The sequence below is a fragment of the Coregonus lavaretus genome, assembly GCF_964263955.1.
Source record: "Coregonus lavaretus genome assembly, chromosome: 2".
NCBI classification, from domain to species: Eukaryota; Metazoa; Chordata; class Actinopteri; order Salmoniformes; family Salmonidae; genus Coregonus; species Coregonus lavaretus.
The window spans coordinates 52534892-52558474 of record NC_139989.1 but is presented as its reverse complement, the minus strand read 5'-3'; the positions used below and the strand labels follow the sequence as shown (position 1 = coordinate 52558474).

Below are 23583 nucleotides of genomic sequence, written 5' to 3'. Positions count from 1 at the left end.
CCTGGTTTGGAATGGCCCTCTTCTTGTTCTGATGTGTATTTCTCTGCTGGGCACTGTTAGAAAAAGACAGATTCAGAAGGAAAACAACAAATTCAAAATCACAATCAGCATCAACAATGTTTGGGTAATAATTTGTATTGTCCAATCAAATCATTTAACATCTATCAAACCTGTCCTATAATTCAAGTTATAAAACATAGTCGTGGGAACAGTATGAGTGGGGTCTGGGGGAACGGGTGGGGAGGAGGAGGGAGGGTGACACTCAGACACCCCTGTGCGATTCGTGACAGCCCACCTGTTGTTGCCGTACCCTGGTGGGCTACCATCATCGTGCCTTCTGAAGTCAAGACTGGAAGTGACGCCACGAGAGACACGTTAACACTCCTACCTACCTGACCGCACAACACTTCTAATCAATCCATCAACCCATTCTCCATGCGGATGATTTGAAAGGAACCCACGCGGCATACAGAAACGCAAGGGGCCTTGCTATGTTACGTAACCAGAAGCATACCTCAGGCAGAGGGAAGAGACCATAGAAACAGAAGTCATTCTATTTCTATGGAAGAGACTTTCAACTCCGCTAGCTACATGCTGTGAACCCTACAGTAATTGCTACACTGGAGACAGTGTAGAGGGCAGAAGTCAACGCATGTCAAGCTCTGGCAGGACATCCAGTATGAGTGGCTAGGGCTGGCCTATCAGCAAGATGCAGAAACTCAGGATTCTAAAACACCATGTTATTATTAATAACCAATGCAGTCAACAGCTAAAAACTCCAGTCAAACTCACTCAAGTCAATCCCTTAGCACACAACAAATAAGGGTCCTTGAAAAATCAAAACAGCTCCAGTTAGTCAGGGTCAGAAAGGGAGGGAGCGCAACATATAATATAGCAGAGCTGAATAGAGAGAGTAATACTGATAGAAGAAGTAGTGGTAATTGTGGTTTGTAGCGACAGTGGTATCTGTGAGTGTATTTGGGGGTTGTGATAAAGTGGCCACACAGGGATTGAGGTATTGATTGTTTCAAGTCAATAGGGATACTGTAGGAATAATTATCAAGCACAAGCAGTCAGACACAAAAGCTTATGGGGCTCTACCCGATCGATCTTCAGCAGAGTTCAGTTCAGTCCATGCCCAGTTCAGCAAGTACAGTACAAATCTGACTTTGGGCAGTAGTGAGTTAGTCTGGTGCCCTAGGACTACGTCACAATCACACCTTCAGCTGGGAGCTGGAGAGCGAGCATTAGGGTGAGAGGGGTAAGGGGGAGAAGGGTGGGGTACATTAGAGTGGGGGGGGGGGGGGGGGGAGTAGGATTCATACTTCGCAAAGCCTATAAAGTCCTCGTGGTTGGTGTTGATGTAGGACAGCTCAATGTCAATCAGCAGCATCACCTAGAATGAAGACAGAGCTTCACTATGAGAATAGAGTTCATTTTACATCACATTTATATTTATTTACTTGTTGAACAGATGCAATTTACAAATCAGCGCATCAACAACCACTTATCACAATCAAGCAAGTACAGCCTTCAAAATAGCAGCTATCTGCAAAGTCAGTGCTAGTACAGAAAAGACAAGCGCAAGAAAGGCAAGTACAAACAATTTATTCAAATGGAGAAATAGAAATGTACAGTATTTTTCTTAAAATCTCCTGTTGGGAGTGTTTCTCTGTCAGTGGTCAGGGCCTGCATTAAAAAAGCATCTCAGAATAGGAGTGCTGATCTAGGATTAGGTCGCCCTGACCATATAACGTAATTCATTATGATCTAAAAGGCTGAATTGATCCTACAAGGGCACTCCTACCCCAAGACTCCTGGTAAAAACAGGCCCTAAATGCACTGACCTGGTCCTTGGTCTTGCCCTCTCTCTCTCTGACGTAGGTGGTGACGATCCTCTCGGTCTCCTCTCTCAGCCGGGGGTAAGAACCCAGCTGCAAGGTAACACAAAATACAACTGCAACACTGACCATATAGACACACAGAGAAACACTAGCATACACTAACACTCTCGCATGATTATCCAGGCAGACCTACCTCCCATTCACATATAGAGAAGACAGGAGATGAAGCAGATACAATGAGTGGACAAAACATTAGGAACACCTGCTCTTTCCATGACAGACTGACCAGGTGAATCCAGGTGAAAACTATGATCCCTTATTGATGTCACTTGTTAAATCCACTTCAAAATCAGTGTATATGAAGGGGAGGACATAGGTTAAAGAAGGATTTTTAAGTCTTGAGACAATTGAGACATGGATTGTGTATGTGTGCCATTCAGAGGGTGAATGGGCAAGACACAATATTTACGTTTTGAGGCTCTTCTGAGGGCAAAAGGGAGTGCAACTCAATATTAGGAAGGTGTTCTTAATGTTTTGTACACTCAGAGTATAGGATAGGGGTAGGACATAGGTGTTCAGCAGTGAATATAGTAATCATATTGACTACCACACACACACACACCCACACACCCCTTAACGGGCATGCACACAGGATGAATGTCTGTGATCTATGGCATAAGGGCAGGGCATTCAGCCACAGCTGGGAATGACCATGATGGACACCATGAGGAGTAATGTGGTGATGATTAGCTCTAGTTGACTGGAATCAACCTTCAAATGGCTCAATGGATCAAATGCAGAAACATTTAGGAAATTAGATCATTCAACGTTAACTTACAGTTGACACTATAGTTTTCCGGGTGACAGTAAACAATCATTCCGAGCTGACGGTGACTGCTTATATTATTTCATGTTAGTGAAGAACAGACCAGGAGAATGAAGAAGAGGAGGGTGAACGACAGAGTGAAGGGAGATCCTTTCTTCAGCTGAACTAATATCACAGAGGTAGAGTGACAGTGAAAGGAATGTACTGTGGTGGGTCTTTGAAATGCAATACCCCCCTCCATCCACAAAATGGCATGGTTGTTGAGCAGCACTGTTGCTATGGCTACACCACCTGGTACAGAGCACCAGCAGATATTTGTATTGTTTCCCTCATGTTGCTTTTCCATCTGGTTAGTCAGACAGAATAATGTAAATGGGTCAGTGCTGGGTCAGTGAGTGAGTGAAGCCTTATAGCCCTGGAGCATTGATCTGTGCTCTGATCTTCTGATAGACAGAGGTCTGGGTCTTGAGGAGGAGGGAGATGGAGGTGGAAAATCAGTCTTAATGTGCTCAAATCAAACGGTGGCACGGGTGAGGAGAGGGGCTACTGAAAGGAAGTTTTAAGATGCGCTGCTTAAAATTCGGACATGATTTGCAAGTCAATGCTCGATCGGACACGTGTGGCTTGGACAAAAGGAGGGGATGTGCGTGGTGAGGGAGGGATACACACACAATCCAGGCACTGAGGATAGATGGTGTGGGGGGTGATTTCATTAGGATAGGTTGCTGATTGGAGAGCGGTGGAGGAGAGGCACGAGGGGGACAGGGATGGGCATTCAATCACAGATGAGAGGATACGCTCCGGAACACTCTCTCTCTCTCTTCCTTCTTTTCACCCCCTCTTTCCTGTGAGGGGTGAGTCTGCTCTTGGTTACCTTGACGGAACACTTCATGACGAGCGCGGTCAGCTCGGACACCACTAGGTCCACACATTTCAGGCTGGGCTCTTTCAGTTTGAGGATCTGCTTTTTGACTATGGCCTCGAAGGCCAGGTCAGGGGTGAACAACCCCGTTCTGAGGGGGTATGGGGGGGTGGGGGGGGGGGGGGGGGGCAGCAGAGAGAGAGAGGGAGGGATAGACAGAGAAATAACAACAGAGGCGAGAGAGAGAAATACAGGAAAGAGAGAAATAAAAACAAGAAGATTCTTAGTTTAGTTAGTCATCTGTCAAACTAGAAATCTCGTCTTTAGAAATACAAGCAAAGCAAGAAGATAAGGACAAGCTGCAGGCTTTCACATCCTCTTCTCTTGACAGGGCAGTTCTTCTCAAGCTAGGTCTACAATATAGATATGTGGGCACATATTCAACTCACAGTACCCACATAACTAACACCCTAGCTATATAAGTCCTAAGTGTGTATCAGTCTTAGACAGATGAGACCTGCAGCTTGTCCATGTGAGACCAGTGATGCTCGGGGAATGGCCATCCCCAACCATTCTGTCTCCACGACTACGACACCACAACCGTCACAAAACTCCCAAAACACGACAGCGGCACCTGGCACACAGGCTAGCTGTGGCGGGCTGAGGGGGAGTCAAACTGTCCCCATATCTGCACCATCCAGTCCTCTGGACATATACCACACCTTATCTACACTATAGAAGTATCTATAGAGTGGTTAAAAAATACACAGTAGACGTTCTGATTAGGGCCAGGAGTTTTTTTTACATGACTACATGACCTGACTGGAAAAACTCTGGGCCCTAGTTGTACTATCTAAAGGGTCATAGAGACCATGGATGGACAGCTGTTGTGGAGCAGAGTGTGGGTCAGTGTTGTGCCCCCCTCAGCATCGCCCCCTGGTGGCCAGGCTGGGTCGGGACAGGACGGGAGTCCGGACACCAGGCTGCAGTACCTTGTTGGTGCACTGCCTGACTGTGTTGATGAGCTCCTGAATGACAAGGTCGATACATTTGATACAGGGCTCTTTCAGCTTAATGATCTGCTTTTTCACGATGGCCTCAAACGCCAGGTCGGGAGTGAACAGGCCCGTTCTGAGGACGCACAAAGACATAGACAGACGGACAGACAGAGGGGGGGAACGGAGTGACAGAGACGAACAGACAGGGACAAAAAAAACAGAGAGGCAGGGAGACAGACAAGTTATTGTCCAGTCAGAGAGATGACAGTTAGACAGACAGACAAGTTATTGTCCAGTCAGAGAGATGACAGTTAGACAGACAGACAGGTTATTGTCCAGTCAGAGAGATGACAGTTAGACAGACAGACAAGTTATTGTCCAGTCAGAGAGATGACAGTTAGACAAGTTATTGTCCAGTCAGAGAGATGACAGTTAGACAGACAGACAAGTTATTGTCCAGTCAGAGAGATGACAGTTAGACAAGTTATTGTCCAGTCAGAGAGATGACAGTTAGACAAGTTATTGTCCAGTCAGAGAGATGACAGTTAGACAAGTTATTGTCCAGTCAGAGAGATGACAAGTTATTGTCCAGTCAGAGAGATGACAGTTAGACAAAAACAGATAAAGACGAGCAGAGAAAACAGTCCAGACAATGAGAAAACAGTCCAGACAACGAGAAAAGTACATATAAAAAATGAAATGAAAAGATAAAAAACAAACAAAGAGACATTGACAGACAGAGAAGGAAAAGAGAGCAGAGCCAGAGTTATCAGCATACAAACACGAAACAGAAAAACAGTACACAAAACAGTGATTGATGTACGCACAAGGAAACAGGAAGGAAGATATTACAGACAAATAGAGGTGGGGAGGAAGGAGTGGGGGAATGGGAGAACATTTAATGGGTTTAGATTTCACATAGAACAACAACCATTTGAGTGTCTGGTAGGCAGTTCTGTGGGAGAGTGCTCTGTGGGCATTTTAGGCTCAGTGCTCTTTCAGTGATCGCTAAGCATGCTGTGTGTCAGTTTTACATGAAAGGAGGAAACAGAGAGGGTTGACAGTGAAGAGGAAAGAGCTGGTGGTGGTGTGCGTGTGTGGAGACACAGGACGTCCCCTCCTCTCCTCCACTTGCCTGACACCGTGGACATTCTTGATGGCATGACTGATCTCCCTCCTCAACTCCTTCTCATCAAACACAATCTGAGAGAGAGAAAGAAAAAAGAAAAACTGTTAATCCATTCTGCACTCTAAAATTCACACTTCTAAACAAGTCTATCAACTGTGGTCAAAACAATCAAGCAGGCAGATTAACTTCTCTTCTATAAATGCCTAGAAATATTGTGACAGTGAGTATTGAGGCTGCGGCGTTCACCTTGACCAGCTCGAAGGGGAAGCGCTCGTGGAAGATCCGGTTGATTTTGGCACCGCCCGACAGCTCCGCTGTGTCCACCTGGTCCCCAGAACCCTCGATACGCTTCTCAAAGTCCACCCCAAACTGCTGCACCATCCTGGGGAGAAAGACAGAGAGTCAGGGTCAGAACTCTGGAGCTCCTCACTATGGTGGTGTGTGTGTGTAGGTCTGTGAGCTCGTCCTCTACTCACTGCAGCAGAGCCTTGGTCTTGCGTGTGGGGTCGTCGGGACGGAAGTTCTTGTACTCCTCCACCTCTTTCTCCAGGGAGAGCACCTGGCTCTGCAGCTTACTGCGCAGCCCAGGCAGGGTGTCCCTGATGTGGTTGGTCAGTTGCTGAGGAGAGAGAGAGGGACACGATGAGTGAGGGAGGAGAGGATGGAGGGAGGGAGACAGAAGGAGAAATGGATGGGGAAAATGAGAGAGAGAGAGAGAGAGAATGTATAGGCAAAGAAAGAGCAAGTGAGTTTCCAAGGAACATTATAGCCTGGTTTAAGATCGGTTGGTGCCGTACGTCAGAGTTGACAAAACAGAAAAAAAACTGATCTGGAACGCAGACTAGAACAGTGTAGAACAACAGAAAGGTGAACGTTGAGTAATCTCTCACCTGGTTGAGTTGTTTCTGCAGGTGTGGGGTGCCCATGCGCTCGGCCATGTGTCTGTAGCCCGGGTGAGACAGGAAGAACTTCCTCTCAGCAGCCAGCGCAGCGCGGATGTCCTTCCTGCCGTCTATGTCCTTCTGACTGCGGTTCACCACGCCGATATAGCCTGGAGAGAGAGCACACACTTATTACTCTGCGGTTAATGATGTGTGTGTGTGTGTGTGTGTGTGTGTGTGTGTGTGTGTGTGTGTGTGTGTGTGTGTGTGTGTGTATCTCCTCACCTCTACGCAACGGTAGCAGTTTGTTCTCCAGGATGTCTTTAGCATCAGTCCCTTCGTCCATCAGGTCCAGCTTTGTGATCACACCAATAGTACGCAGACCTGAAAAGAACCAAGTAGTCTTCATCTCATCATATTAATCCTGACTACTGCCTGTCCACCCAGCCTTCCATTCCTCATCTCCTTTAGTTGAATATAATTGTTCAGTAGGGCAAACAATGGAAAACGTAGTAAAAAAAAACATGATTTAAAAAAATATGGAAAATAGAAATGAGCATTTCTTATTGGACAAATCCAGGTAGTGCATCCATGTTTCAGTCTATTTGTTGCACCAAATGAACACCACCCAGAAATCAAGTGCCCATCCTCATCTTTTGGTCCTGGGAGTACCAATAGAGTACCAATAGTGTACCAGTAGTGTACTAATAGAGTACCAGTAGAGTACCAATAGTGTACTAATAGAGTACCAGTAGAGTACCAGTAGTGTACTAATAGAGTACCAGTAGAGTACCAATAGAGAACCAGTAGAGTACCAATAGAGAACCAGTAGAGTACCAATAGAGAACCAGTAGAGTACCAATAGAGAACCAGTAGAGTACCAATAGAGAACCAGTAGAGTACCAATAGAGAACCAGTAGTGTAAAAATAGAGAACCAGTAGTGTAAAAATAGAGAACCAGTAGAGTACCAATAGTGTACCAATAGTGCCCCAGTACAGCACCACTAGGCTAGTCCCTTACCCTGTGGGTCCACCTCCTTGGCAATCTTGAGGGCGTCTGAGTTGGCCAGGTCCTGGTTGGCGGGGGTGACGGCCAGGATGAGGCAGCTCTCCTTGGTGATGAACTGCAGCAGCATGTCCCTGATCTGATGCTCTATGTCCAGCGGCTGGTCCCCCACTGCCACCTTAGTCATCCCCGGCAGGTCGATCAGAGTCAGGTTTAGCACTGAGGGAGAGATAGAGGGAGAGATGGAGAGAGAGGACATATGACTGTTGCCATGAAGACTGCATGATGTGTGTGTTACATTGTGAAGGTCGTATCTTTGAGAGGTTGATACATGAATGAGAGTGTTTGCTGCGCTTTTGTGTGTGCATGCATTTGTGTTTGTGTGTGCGTGAACGCATGCCTCCAACTGTTAAAATGAACAGTAAACTAGTAACTGTTGGTGAGCATTACCATTAGGGGAGTAGACTCGGAGGTTGATGGGGATGGGGGAGATGCCCTTATTGGAGCCTGTGATCCTGTCCGTCTCCGCCTCGATCTCCGCCCGGACCTCCTCAAAGTCCACAAACTTCCTCCCTTTACAGTGTAGGAACTCTGCATACTCTACAGACGAGAGAAAGAGACAGAGAGAGACAGAGGGACAGAGGGACAGAGGGACAGAGACAGAGAGAGACAGAGAGAGACAGAGAAAGTCCGAGACACAGAGAGAGAAAGCGAGACAGAAGAGAGAGATGAAAGTCTTTACCAGGCACCAGACAGTGTTGCTGAGTGGAGGAGGCAGGTCCATGGCAGCAGCAATGAGAAGACAGACAAGGCCATGGTTGTAAGATCATTCAGACTCACCGGCTTTGTTAAAGCACAGCTGCAGGATGAGAGGTCTACGGGTGACAATGCCTGATCCTCGAGGAAGAAAATCCCTGAGAGAGAGAGAGAAAGAAAGAGATAGAGAAATGAAAGAAGAGAGGAAAATATATTAAATAAGTGAGGGCGAGAGAGAGAAAGGAAAAGAAAGAGAAAGAGAACAAGAAAAAGAGGGGGCAATCCCCAGACAGATAGAAAAAAAAAGAGAATGTCTAATTATTATTCATTACACTCAAGGTCCATTTCCTCACATCATATCCTGTGCTAAATTGTTGAGCACGGGGAAATGTCACACTTCATGACCTGTCTGTCAACAAATTAAAAGTGACAAAGTCATTTGGTCTCATGATGCCCCTGAAGATCAATAATTTGCTCACCCACAATCGCAGCACGATTTAACAGTTGAGAGCCTCTTGATGAGAAAGCAAGCCGAGGCACATACTTTCAGTTGAATATTTCAAGTGATCATGTGTTGCAAGCTGGCTGTGTCAATATGTAAGATATCGCCTAAGATACGTTGTCCACAGTAGCCTTGATACTTGACATTGTGCTAAAGTACATTTAACACATTCGCTTATCTGACAATTAAGATCATTCATTAGTCCTACCCAGTGCAAGTTACACAATCCACATTGAACATGAATAATTTAACTTTAATCTGACAAAAACATGGGCATAGAGTGCAGAGTAGACTAGCCTGGCCATGTGTAACTGTGCAGTGTATATTATGTCTGTTTCCTTCTTAAAGTGACAGACCACCACCAGGCACCAGTCAGGACCATTCCAAACCCAACAGCCCAGCTGAGTCAGCTATCAGAGGAGAACCCATATCCCACCACCACCACCCACCACACCCTGCCTCCCCTCTCCCCGGGGCTCTCACGCTCTGGGCTGGGGCCCTGCTTGCCTGCCTGCTGTACCCTCTAGCCTGACTGTGCAACAGAAAACCCACTACATCTGGTGGTAATCATGCTGAACTCTGGGCCTTGGCACAGCACAGTCCGACAAGACAAACCTAACCCACATCCCTCCTCCTCTTTCTAACCTAACATCTAATGCCAAATGTAGAGAGAAGCCTGAGGGAATGGAGATGGAGTCAGTCTGCTTTAGACTGGAAGCTATATGTCACACACAGGACAGGACAATCAGGATGGAGCCATACTGTTTAATATTACAGAGGCACTCTCACACTATATACTAGACCTGTTGAACAGTGGGAACATTGTAGATGGCCTGAGTTCAGCACTAATGTTGTGTGATGCAGATAATGTAGAGTGTGTCATAGAGAGGGCCTGCCTAGCTGGGAGAGACGGAGTATAGAAAAGCTCTGGCAGGGGGAGAGAGAGAAAGGGAGAGGTGGAGAGGGGGAATAGGGGAGAGAGAATAGGGGAGAGGGAGAGAGGGAATAAGGGAGAGAGGGAATAGGGGAGAGGGAGAGAGGGAATAGGGGAGAGAGGGAATAAGGGAGAGAGGGAATAGGGGAGAGGGAGAGAGGGAATAAGGGAGAGAGGGAATAGAGGAGAGGGAGAGAGGGAATAGGGGAGAGAGGGAATAAGGGAGAGGGAATAGAGGAGAGGGAGAGAGGGAATAGGGGAGAGGGAGAGAGGGAATAAGGGAGAGAGGGAATAGAGGAGAGAGGGAATAGGGGAGAGGGAGAGAGGGAATAGGGGAGAGGGAGAGAGGGAATAGGGGAGAGGGAGAGAGGGAATAGGGGAGAGGGAGAGGGAATAAGGGAGAGAGGGAATAAGGGAGAGAGGGAATAGGGGAGAGAGGGAATAGGGGAGAGGGAGAGAGGGAATAGGGGAGAGGGAGAGAGGGAATAGAGGAGAGGGAGAGAGGGAATAGGGGAGAGGGAGAGAGGGAATAGAGGAGAGGGAGAGAGGGAATGGGGAGAGGGAGAGAGGGAATAGGGGAGAGGGAGAGAGGGAATAGAGGAGAGGGAGAGAGGGAATGGGGAGAGGGAGAGAGGGAATAGAGGAGAGGGAGAGAGGGAATGGGGAGAGGGAGAGAGGGAATAGGGGAGAGGGAATAAGGGAGAGAGGGAATAGAGGAGAGGGAGAGAGGGAATAGGGAGAGGGAGAGAGGGAATAGAGGAGAGGGAGAGAGGGAATGGGGAGAGGGAGATGGAGAAAGAGGGAAAGGGAGAGCAAGAGATGAACTAGCCTAACTGGACACAGAGAGCAGACTGAGGACGTGTTGAGGGAGGGAGCTGAGGAGCAGAGGGCTGACCTCTCCAAGTGTTAATGTATTACACTAGTTACATCACTACCACTCTCACTGGACCCGTCATCCTCTCCCATCACACACACACTTCATCAGTTCAACTGGACAAAGACGGGGACACACAGCGACATAATCACATTATCACACAGATAGTCAGAACGAAATACTTCTGTGAGCACATGCACCTCGTGCACAGAGGAAAGAAATGACGTAACACACACACACAACATATCCACAGAGACACACGGCCATAAAAAGCCCCCAATAGAAGGGAAGAGAGGACATGTGGGTGCGTGTCCATTATTGATGTGCTGTAAATGATAGAGGAGCTGAACAGATTGTGTATCATTCTATGCATTATGGATAGGCCAGGCAAAGACCAGCAGTCTCGGAGCCTCCCTCCTTTAATGCCACTGAACATAAGAGAGATAGAAAGAGAGAGAGAGGGGCCAGACAGAGTCAACATTGAACACTCCCCTGCCTCTGATCTGCCTCTCACTACCAGGAATTCCACTGCGATCAGGGTTGGGGTGAATTCCACCTAAATTCAAGATCAGGGTTCAAATAGGATCCCTATGGAATAAATCTACAGACAGAAATGGAATTGAACCCAACTTCAACCAACCCTGACTGTTATACTGAGGTTGGAAGCAGCCCGGCATGTTCTGGTTCAGAGTAGTAAACTGGATGACAGTGGTAGACTGTGTGTGACTGTGTGACTAGCCTATGTAATAGGCTCAGCTGTGCAGTAGACTACTAGACTGTGTGTTGTAGACTGTGTCCCTGGATGACTGTGTAGTAGACTGTGTCTATGGATGACTGTGTAGTAGACTGTGTCCCTGGATGACTGTGTAGTAGACTGTAGGGTTGGGCGGTATCCAGATTTTCATACTGTCATACCCTTCATGTACCTTACCAGGGTATACAGTATTACCGGAAGTGCACACAAGAGGCGCTATTTCAAAATTATTTATATTTTATTTATATTTTTCCCGGGGACGATAAAAAATGTGTCTGGGACCGTTCAAAACAGATAGACAGTAGCGGGACGATAGGCCAGAAAAATATAAAATGCGTACAAATGTGGTTCCATACTAAAATGTTTAAACACAAAGCCAAAAGGTTTTTCAATTAATAAATTATAATTATTAATAATGTAATGGATGTTTGTCTGTTTTCATTAAGATGCAAAAAGGTTTTTTCTTAAATTCAGTTTCTGTAATATAGACTGTCTTTATTAGTCTCAGAAATACACCAATTACTTTAAAAGCACTGCAAATGACCTAGACCCATGTTGGCATAACAAAACATTTTTAAAAAATACTAGTATTTTACTTTTGGGACGGTTCAACTTCAATTTGGAACAGCTGGAATTGCATTTCGGGACAGTACAGGGACGGTGAGGAAAAACGTTAGTCTGAAGCCCTGAGTAGACTATGTACCTGGATGACTGTGTAGTAGACTGTGTACCTGGATGACTGTGTAGTAGACTGTGTACCTGGATGACTGTGTAGTAGACTGTGTACCTGGATGACTGTGTAGTAGACTGTGTACCTGGATGACTGTGTAGTAGACTGTGTACCTGGAAGACTGTGTAGTAGACTGTGTACCTGGAAGACTGTGTAGTAGACTGTGTACCTGGAAGACTGTGTAGTAGACTGTGTACCTGGAAGACTGTGTAGTAGACTGCATGGGCGGTGTGTTCAATAGGGCGATATGGGCGACGCACTGCCAAACGGGAAAAGGAAGGGATTTTTTTTCTAATCAATTATATCACGGCAACAGTAGTTCAGTGTTCACGTCTGATCTGCCAGCCACTAAATGTCCAATCAGGCTAAAGTCGTGCTTCAAATGTCCCCGCCCGTTTTGGGGCGATTTCAGTCAGGTTGAAAATCGCCCAGAAGTCTCTCATAGCCTCTAATGTAAAATATTTTTTTTTCAAATTTCAGAGCTTTCAATACAATCTCTATGGGTTTCTGAGGGCTTGCACTTACGCGCTTTCGTCATACGTAACGTAACCATGAACGTAACTAAGAAAATAGCGGGTAGCAGCATCAATCAATTCACGTACTACTATCAAGATGGCTATAGCGTTCAGTGCAACTCGATTGTCTCTTTGAAAGAAGTTCACATCAAAGAGACAACCACAAAGTGCAGGAGCGCTTTTTTGAGTTCCTTCCCATCTCGGAATCAACCTCAGTCTCAATCGCCAGTGTGCTTTTGGAGAGACTGAACGGTCTTTTTGCCGACGACGTGAAAGTCAAAGTCATTGCGCAAGCTTACGATGGAGCCAGTGTGATGAGGCGAGAGAAGGCAAAAGGTGCGTGAGCATTTCAAGAATGGCCATTACGTGCATTGCTATGCGCATCAGCTGAATTTGATCATGCAGCAAGCTAAAAAGTAACTAGTAAACTAGTCCTCAGCATGCCTGATTTCAATGAGAAAGTCATTGACCGCTTTGCTGCATTGAAAGAGAGAAGAGAACAGTTTCAGTACAAGTAATGTAGCCTCTCTCTCTCTTTGTCCCTCCCTGTCTGTCTCTTTAACACACACACGCCCAAATCAGTTCACAGTTGATGTTGTTTAAAATAGTTATTTTTCATTTTTTAAAAAAGTAAACAATTTTTTTTACAAATCTATACAATTGGCCAGAATATGGTTGTTCATATTTACAAAGCCATACAGATAGCTGTGTTTACCTTTTCTAGAAATTATTTTCAAATTCTGTTTTCAGGCAAAATGTCTATCACTGTTCATTTTCACAAATCTATACAAGAGGGCAGAATATGGAAGTCTATAAAAATTTCTTATTACCAATAACTTGCATCAATGTTTTCAGTAGCCTCTATCAAAAGCTCCTGCTTGCTCAGGTGCACATATTTCCAATTCAACCATGAGGCCTTTTTGAAGCAAGTAATGTGTATATCAGTATTGACTTATATGCTGCCCCTGTCTTCATGTTGTTGCTGGACATATCTTTTTTAAAATGTGTGTAGGTCACCTAAATCATCAGAAAAATTGCCCCCCCTGAGAATTTTTTCAGGAGCCGCCACTGGTAGACTGTGTAGTAGACTGTGTACCTGGAAGACTGTGTAGTAGACTGTTTCTGGATGACTGTGTAGTAGACTGTGTCTCTGGATGACTGTGTCTCTGGATGACTGTGTAGTAGACTGTGGTAGACTGTGTAGTAGACTGTCTCTAGATGACTGTAGTAGACTGTCTCTAGATGACTGTGTAGTACTGTGTGTAGTAGACTGTGTATAGTAAACTGTGTCTCTGGATGAATGTGTAGTAGACTGTCTATGGATGACTGTGTAGTAGACTGTGTCTATGGATGACTGTGTAGTAGACTGTGTCTCTGGATGACTGTGTAGTAGACTGTGTCTCTGGATGACTGTGTAGTAGACTGTGTCTATGGATGACTGTGTAGTAGACTGTGTCTCTGGATGACTGTGTAGTAGACTGTGTCTCTGGATGACTGTGTAGTAGACTGTGGTAGAATGTGTAGTAGACTGTCTCTAGATGACTGTGTAGTAGACTATGTCTCTGGATGACTGTGTAGTAGACTGTGTCTCTGGATGACAGTGTAGTAGACTGTGTCTCTGGATGACGGTGTAGTAGACTGTCTCTGGATGACAGTGTAGTAGACTGTGTCTCTGGATGACGGTGTAGTAGAATGTGTAGTAGACTGTCTATGGATGACTGTGTAGTAGACTGTGTCTCTGGATGACTGTGTAGTAGACTGTGTCTCTGGATGACTGTGTAGTAGACTGTGTCTATGGATGACTGTGTAGTAGACTGTGTCTCTGGATGACTGTGTAGTAGACTGTGTCTCTGGATGACTGTGTAGTAGACTGTGGTAGAATGTGTAGTAGACTGTCTCTAGATGACTGTGTAGTAGACTATGTCTCTGGATGACTGTGTAGTAGACTGTGTCTCTGGATGACAGTGTAGTAGACTGTGTCTCTGGATGACGGTGTAGTAGACTGTCTCTGGATGACAGTGTAGTAGAATGTGTAGTAGACTGTCTATGGATGACTGTGTAGTAGACTGTGTCTCTGGATGACTGTGTAGTAGACTGTGTCTCTGGATGACAGTGTAGTAGACTGTGTCTCTGGATGACGGTGTAGTAGACTGTCTCTGGATGACAGTGTAGTAGAATGTGTAGTAGACTGTCTATGGATGACTGTGTAGTAGACTGTGTCTCTGGATGACTGTGTAGTAGACTGTGTCTCTGGATGACGGTGTAGTAGAATGTGTAGTAGACTGTCTATGGATGACTGTGTAGTAGACTGTGTCTCTGGATGACTGTGTAGTAGACTGTGTCTATGGATGACTGTGTAGTAGACTGTGTCTATGGATGACTGTGTAGTAGACTGTGTCTCTGGATGACGGTGTAGTAGAATGTGTCTCTGGATGACTGTGTAGTAGACTGTGGTAGAATGTGTAGTAGACTGTCTCTAGATGACTGTGTAGTAGACTATGTCTCTGGATGACAGTGTAGTAGACTATGTCTCTGGATGACAGTGTAGTAGACTGTGTCTCTGGATGACAGTGTAGTAGACTGTCTATGGATGACTGTGTAGTAGACTGTCTCTGGATGACTGTGTAGTAGACTGTATAGTAGACTGTGTCTCTGGATGACAGTGTAGTAGACTGTGTCTCTGGATGACAGTGTAGTAGACTGTGGTAGACTGTGTAGTAGACTGTCTCTAGATGACTGTGTAGTAGACTATGTATCTGGATGACAGTGTAGTAGACTGTCTATGGATGACTGTGTAGTAGACTGTCTATGGATGACTGTGTAGTAGACTGTCTATGGATGACTGTGTAGTAGACTGTCTATGGATGACTGTGTAGTAGACTGTCTATGGATGACTGTGTAGTAGACTGTCTATGGATGACTGTGTAGTAGACTGTCTATGGATGACTGTGTAGTAGACTGTCTATGGATGACTGTGTAGTAGACTGTCTATGGATGACTGTGTAGTAGACTGTCTATGGATGACTGTGTAGTAGACTGTCTATGGATGACTGTAGTAGACTGTCTATGGATGACTGTAGTAGACTGTCTATGGATGACTGTAGTAGACTGTCTATGGATGACTGTAGTAGACTGTCTATGGATGACTGCATAGTAGACTGTCTATGGATGACTGCATAGTAGACTGTCTCTGGATGACAGTGTAGTAGACTGTATAGTAGACTGTCTCTGGATGACAGTGTAGTAGACTGTATAGTAGACTGTCTCTGGATGACAGTGTAGTAGACTGTCTATGGATGACTGTGTAGTAGACTGTCTCTGGATGACTGTGTAGTAGACTGTCTCTGGATGACTGTGTAGTAGACTGTGTCTCTGGATGACTGTGTAGTAGACTGTGTCTCTGGATGACTGTGTAGTAGACTGTCTCTGGATGACTGTGTAGTAGACTGTCTCTGGATGACTGTGTAGTAGACTGTGTCTCTGGATGACTGTGTAGTAGACTGTGTCTCTGGATGACTGTGTCTCTGGATGACAGTGTAGTAGACTGTGTCTCTGGATGACAGTGTAGTAGACTGTGGTATACTGTGTAGTAGACTGTCTCTAGATGACTGTGTAGTAGACTGTCTCTGGATGACAATGTAGTATACTGTCTATGGATGACTGTGTAGTAGACTGTCTATGGATGACTGTGTAGTAGACTGTCTCTGGATGATGGTGTAGTAGACTGTGTCTCTGGATGACGGTGTAGTAGACTGTCTCTAGATGACTGTGTAGTAGACTGTGTAGTAGACTGTCTCTGGATGACAATGTAGTAGACGGTGTGTAGTAGACGGTGTGTAGTAGACGGTGTGTAGTAGACAGTGTGTAGTAGACAGTGTGTAGTAAACAGTGTGTAGTAGACAGTGTGTAGTAGACAGTGTGTCGTATGACGGTGTGTAGTAGACAGTGTGTAGTAGACGGTGTGTAGTAGACGGTGTGTAGTAGACGGTGTGTAGTAGACGGTGTGTAGTAGACCGTGTCCGTGGATGACTGTGTAGTAGACGGTGTGTAGTAGACGGTGTGTAGTAGACGGTGTCCGTGGATGACTGTGTAGTAGACGGTGTGTAGTAGACGGTGTGTAGTAGACGGTGTCCGTGGATGACTGTGTAGTAGACGGTGTGTAGTAGACGGTGTGTAGTAGACGGTGTCCGTGGATGACTGTGTAGTAGACGGTGTGTAGTAGACGGTGTGTAGTAGACGGTGTGTAGTAGACGGTGTCCGTGGATGACTGTGTAGTAGACGGTGTGTAGTGGACTGTCTCTGGATGACTGTAGAGTAGACTGAAATGCTGAGGTCACTGTATGGTTTACCAGGAGGGGTGTGGAACACAAACATGTGTCTGAGGTTTGGTGAGAGCCGTGGGATTCACTCATGTGCCATCTTAGACCTCTATCATTATGGTTCCCACATTCACAGCCTCAAGTCTGACTGCCTCGCCAGGCTTTCAGTCCAGACTTTCAAGAATCAAATAGACTACAAAAGCTGAGTGGACAGTGTGTGGCTGAGATTTTGCAAAGATGTAGCTTGATGTACAAGACAGATTTTTGATTGTCAACATTCCTATTGCTTTTCCCTCCAAGGGGTTAGCATCATTTCCCCTCAATCTGTGACCATTTAGGCAAAACCTTCCAATTCGCAAACCATGTGAGTCAGTCAGTTCCTGGTCACCTCCCAGGTTTACAGTCCACTATTCTCCTCTACTCCACCTCCAGCACTGGCACAGCAAATCGGATTACAGCCTAGCCCCAACCAGCTTGCAGAGCAAGATATGAACTCCATACTCCCGCCACCAGGGACAATGACATCACAGTCCAACAGCCACACAGAGAGCCAGAGTGGAGACCTCATGATCCTCAATGATCTACATCAAGTTATTCATAGACCAATAACACACACACATTAAAACGGGAGAAGCCTGGAAAATGACATTTTACTAATACCACAGAGTGCAATTCAGCACACAGAACCATTCTACAGAAAGCCAAAGCCGAGTAGTAACCATTTCATGGCGGCATCTGCTAATAGGCTTCACCAGAGTTTTTATTGTCCTTAGTGTGGTATTTGTTTATTACTGTACAGGTGTTTGTAGTATTTCAGCAGTTTAGATGCTGCCATGTCAGAGGACTCTCTGAGAAGGGGAGTAGTAAGGGACAGGATGGTGCTCCTCTATTACTTATTCACTTTGTACTGGAACTTAGATGGCCTAAGTTAGCTTATTGCCATGCTCAAATGCACAGAAGCTTTTAACATGCATTTCAAAATATCCTCCTGGGTGTCAGCAAAGTCTGATATGAACCCTGCCCCTCTTTGGTTGTCCTTCTGATGTACACAGAGACACACAGACAGACACACAGACAGACACACAGACAGACACACAGACAGACACACACCGTTGCCGAGTTTGTGAGTGTAATTAGATTTGATTAGATTTAGAAACATGTCCTAAAATCACGCAACACACAACCACTCTGTTCAGTTCTTCAGGGAACAACAAGGAAAGTCGATCACGTCTCCAACATAGACAGAATACCACGGGCAAACTCCATCCCACCTGACCAACTGGCTGCTGGCAGTAAATAGCAGCACGGCTCCTGGGAGACTGACATCCACCTTCAATTAGACTGCCTTTTGAAATGCCTACTTCAACTTCTGCTACACTTTCTCACCACTCATTACAAAATATCTTGCGGTGGTACATTTCAATGACAACCGAAATGACTTTTGCAAGTCGTGAAATGTCATAATCATTGATGGAAGAAGAACGCATGAGTCAGAGTCAAAGACTTAAGCGGCTGCCAGTCAACCATTAGGCTAGATGACATTAGAGCTCACTGGAATTGACCTTGCACAACAAAAGGGTGGAGGCAGGCAGCCAAAGCTGAACAGAACAAGAGCTGCTCTAATTTCCTGTGTGTATTCCCATTCCCACTACTACTGCTGGACTCTCATTCATTGTTGCTGCTGTAGACAGAATAGATATTATACGGCCAGTCCCTACACACACAACAAACTGAGAGAAACCTCCACAACCAGTGTCCGTCACCACACTTCTGTCACGTCTCCATGTCCACAGTTCACACTGACAGAAATTACCATCATCACCCCAGAGGAACTTGTGTGATGGTATGACACTACTTCAAAAGGATATTCATAAAAATGAGTCAAACACTCTTCTCTTTCAGCAGGTTTCACTTCCACCCACATGCCACGTCTGTTTGCTTCTGTAGCTAGCATTATGCCACAGCCACACTCTTAAAGTAAGCCTGTCTCAAACCAAGAGTTTGAACACTTCATATAGCCTAAGCACCTCAACAACTTGTTGTCAGTACACTGGCATTGTAGTCACAGTATATTCTGTAAATGTTTACAATATATCCTTCTTGTTTTTATGACTATTTTTTTTGTATTACTTTATTCTACACTATTATTACCGACAGTATTTGTTTTTGTGACAGCTCTAGTTTTACTGCTAGTTGTATTATTACTGAAGTGTTGAGGCAGCTCACAAGGAAGCATTTGACTGCACCGTTTATGCTGTATCCTGTGCATATAACGAATAAACGTTGATTTGAACGTTGACCAAAAAACAACATCAAAACAGAAGAAAACATTTCTAACAACAATCTAATTGCCATAGTGATCGGCGGCACCACCCAAACCCTTCAGTGTTAAGATTGGACTTGACCTTGGAGCTAACGGTGTGTGCAACAGCTAACTGACCCTAGGGACAAAGGCTACGTCCTCTAAAAATAAGTTCCTTCTGGTGTGGTCAAATTCAGCATGCCATAGGCACATTGAACAACTTTGTTAGTTGTTGTGTTTGAAAGGCTTCAATATGTGCATGCAAATAACAGTCTATTTGTAGGTATACATGCTGAAGCCATGTGTAATGGCGTTAAGAACGTGCTGTAACCTCACTCCACAGCTAGCTTGAAATGTTGCAGATGGAGATATCCAATCGGTACCTTTGTATGGCTCAAATCGGTTTGCACGTTGTCAAGGAGGGCAGTCACGTGTGTTGCGAAGCAGAGGATCACAGGTTCGAACCCAGTATGGGCCTGACGACTGATACTAAATTGTTCCGCTGCACTGTGATTAGCTACATACCTTAGTCTGAGACTGCAATCATTGAAGTCGTTTGTGGTGACGAGGGGCGTTGTACCAAACAAAGTCATCAGCGATTGGATCGTCTCTAACCAATCAGTGTATCAAAGCCAACGACTAATTTTTTTAACAGCTGCTTTACCCACGTGTGTTCTGGCTCTGGCTCAACCCATCGTTTTCTGGACCAATCAGACGGCCCTGAATGTGTTCGCATTCGGTGAAGGGTCGGGGAGGTACTCAGATCCAGACTCATTGCTGAGAAGAAACGAAGGTCCATGGGCGTGACGTAGCATTTGGCCGGAGCAAGGTGTCTGGGTAGCCAGGCAAGGGCAGTCGGACCGTGGAGGAAGGTAAGCTGTTAGTAGCACACTGACCCCCGTTATACGTCCCTCTCGTATGGGCATATACCTATGAGTGTAAAACGGCTTTGTTGTGTTTTTGTGTAGGCATGTTTGAGAGGGACTTGTGTGTGTGAGCCTACTTCCTGAAGAGCTGTCAACAGGGGAATGTGGGAGGTCTGTTCTTGCAGGAAAATTGAGGTCAGCAGCAAACGACTAGCCTAATGTTAATTACAGCTGAGATGTGTCAAGTGCTGTTTGAGTGCAAAGTCCCTCTCATCTGAAACGACATGTGTGTTGAGTGGTAATCTAGTATGCTTCCATTTGACTATGGAAATGCTCCATGTATTTGAGGTACAGGGCTATGCATAGCTAGAAAAGGTGTGTGTGTGTGTGTGTATGTGTATGTGTCAAATTCTTCTGAGTGCGTCTTTGAATTGGGAAAACCTGCTTAGCGAGCTGCTTTCATTTGTGCTTGTTTTGTGTCTTTATCTGAAGGGTGATCTCACACACTGCTGATGTGGGAGACAGAGACAGGACCAGCCTGTTAAAGAGGGCTGTGGGTTAGAGCGCACAACACAGACAGGCAAGGAGAGATTGTGAATTTCTACTGTTCAATAGAAAACATCATCAAATGGGTGAGAAAGCAGAAGCACTAAGTGGAAATTATGAGTTGCTTATTTCTGCAATAAGCTGTATGAGTCAACACAATTCTATAGTAGTGAAATTATTTTTAATGCCTATTTCTTGCTGACAAAGATTATTTTTGTTTAAAAACCGACTAGAGCAGCGACATACAGGCTTAGCGCAGAAAATAGGAAATTATGACAGAGACTAGAGTGATGTTTTGCCCATAACCCCACAGGGTCAGGTACACACCTGCTGTTTCTACATCTGCATCATACACCCATCCTATTTATAGTCTCCTCAGAGCCAATACTAAACTGGGTTAGTGAGTGAGAGGGACAGTCAGTGCATTATAAATTAACTAAACTGGTGCAGCTCATGTATAGAGTACACATTTTCATCCATTAGCCTAACAGGAGGAAAGTATTAGGCCCAAGGCTATTATGTGCAACACAAAAGTATAGGCTGTAGCCTAGCGATAGACTGCCATATTGTAGGATGTGATAGTCCCGCTGCCGATTTCCGGATGTGGCATGGAAGTTATAAATAGACCAGGGGGAGACAAGCCTACACCTGAGTCTCACTTTGCAACAAGGGCAAAACACCAGTTAGCCCAAGATGTCCTCTTAAGAAGCCTACCGTTACTCCTTAAGGTCCAAGGATCTTAAATTATTTTCAGAGCTAGACTGGCTCTGGCCGCCAAAACAGCCAGATACTCCACCTAAACGTGAATCGATTCTCAATTGCGATACGGTTCTAGAAACATAAAGACCTTTACTTTCATGTCACACCAATATAATTTCACTACGCAAAATATACACTTACTGTACAATGTTTTAACAGGCTTTATCACAGTTGCAGCCAACAGTATTTTTCAGTGACAACCTGTTTCTGGCAGCCGTCTTCCGTCTACACACAGTTGGACGCATACATTCGATAAATCCAATGTATGCACCACCCAGAACGCACTGCAACTGCCTCTGCAACGCAATGCTGCAGGGCAAACGCAGTGGTCCATTGGAAATGAATGTACTTCTTGTGTACCAAAATGCAATGACACTGTCGGTGTGATCGAGGCGTTAACGTTCAGACCGAGCGTCAGGGATTTTAACAAAACTCTCCCGTACAGAAGACGCCTTCCTCCAATGACTTGTGTAATGTAATTGAACGGAGTCATTCAAGGGCTAAACACCAGTGTGACGCAACACAAAATACATTTTTCTCCAGTTTCCACTACACCCACCTATTCCCTCTGTACTAAACTCACCCACTATAAACGAGTTCTTTGGACCCCACAAAACTATACAGTATATTTACACAGGATACATTGCCTAACTACCGGAAATATGTTTTGTTTTTACTGGCCGGCACGGTAGTAACACTGAGCAACGGGTATAGAAATTATACATAACAGCAGGTCCTATGCAAACACCATTGGTAAACCAATGTTGTTGACATCTTTGTGGCACCCCATCTTGCCAAGTGGAGCATCATCTTCACAGACCACAGCAAGTGCAGAGGAAGTGGATAAAAGGAGGACAAGCAGCCTAATTTTCGACAAAATGTTTTTCACTTACCTCAATTCTACAGACTACACTCCATAAAGATTATGCTCAACATAGCCTCAGACTGAAACAAGCAGATACTGTAGCTAGTTGTGTTCTGTTGTTGTGTAATGTCATGTCACCTAGAGAGTTATAAATTACATACATCTTACATGGAAAACAATTCAGTGTGTACTGGGAACAGTCTACAATACACAAATAATTAAGTTATCAATCTAATCTACTGATCAGTCGACTGAAGTAGCCTGGTTTAATTTCCGTGTTCGGCCCTGCTGACTGCTTACAACCGCTGACACTTGCAGGAGCAAGTTGCCCCAAAACGCTAGATAGCAAAGTTATTTGGTCCATATTTATTGAATTTAGTTGAATTTCCTTACATAAATTAATACTAATATGTAAGAGATTTGTGGTCCTTGACCAGTGCCTCCAGGCAACTTTTCACGATATCCTTTGAAACATTTGTTATTCAGCCTGGCTTGCCACGCAAACGTCGCATCTAACGTCAACATTTCATTCCTCCTTTTTCATTTTGTTTTGTTTGCTTACGCCAAGTGCGTAAACGTTGTTTGAGTATGTGACCAAATACCCGTTTAGGAGCACGAATCATCTCACAACTACCAACTGGTGATCTAGCTAGCGAAATGCCTTCCTAAAAGCGGACTCCAGGGAGATTTTACAAATTCAGTTGAGTGAGCTAAACCACAAATATGATAGCTGTCTAGCTAACGTTAGCTTTGAGCACCACCAACCTGCCAACGAAATTTTCCAAGACCGAGCTTTTTCCAGCACTCTGCCCACCGACCACAGCAATTTGCGGTAGGTCCAAGTTACAACTCTGGCCGATGGAACTGAAAGCGTCCTGAAGTTTGTTGATAAGGGGGATCAAATCTTCCATCCCCCGGTTCCCCATGGTTTCGTTGGATCGGCTCCCCTCCCGAAGAGCAAACTAACGTTAGCCTACTACGTTACTAGTTAGCAAGGTGCTCGGGTTACACCGAAGTGTTGAATTCCACCTTTCAAGCCGCCCTGTCTTCACTCTGTCAAAGGAAAATATGCTGTTTACAATTGTGTAACGCCCAATTTAGTGGAATTACAATAACGTGTTCTTATACACACGAAAAAAACTCAAAGTTAACCAAACGAAATGGGTAGAAAACTCACAAAACAAAACTTCCACCATCCGGTCAGGCAAATCGACATCCGACCTAACCGGTGATTAGGCTACCGCCTCCTGTCAATTAAATAATTGGTCAATCTCACTGCTCGTCTCTAATCACTCTCCTTTCATTGGCTAGTTGT

General features: G+C 45.1%; 1 protein-coding gene across 7 annotated transcripts in view; it reads right to left on the bottom strand.

Moving 5' to 3' along the window:
• Positions 1-23515, bottom strand: part of LOC311138300 (dynamin-2-like) — a 38263-nt gene extending 14748 nt beyond the window's left edge. For 4 of the 7 annotated variants that reach the window (XM_084172979.1, XM_084172981.1, XM_084172982.1 and 1 more), the window contains exons 1-13: positions 23034-23493; positions 8387-8460; positions 7997-8146; positions 7562-7765; positions 6826-6924; positions 6550-6710; positions 6136-6278; positions 5906-6041; positions 5666-5733; positions 4525-4663; positions 1848-1934; positions 1326-1396; positions 2-53 (exon numbers count right to left, since the gene is read on the bottom strand). In XM_084172979.1, the coding sequence (XP_084029105.1) occupies positions 2-53; positions 1326-1396; positions 1848-1934; positions 4525-4663; positions 5666-5733; positions 5906-6041; positions 6136-6278; positions 6550-6710; positions 6826-6924; positions 7562-7765; positions 7997-8146; positions 8387-8460; positions 23034-23194 (1545 nt within the window). In that variant the 5' untranslated portion in view covers positions 23195-23493. Of the gene's footprint in view, position 1; positions 54-1325; positions 1397-1847; positions 1935-3544; positions 3684-4524; positions 4664-5665; positions 5734-5905; positions 6042-6135; positions 6279-6549; positions 6711-6825; positions 6925-7561; positions 7766-7996; positions 8147-8386; positions 8461-23033 lie in introns of all 7 variants that reach the window. The other 3 variants (XM_084172984.1, XM_084172980.1, XM_084172985.1) reach the window with 3 other exon arrangements.
• Between the last annotated feature and the right edge of the window lie 68 nt (positions 23516-23583).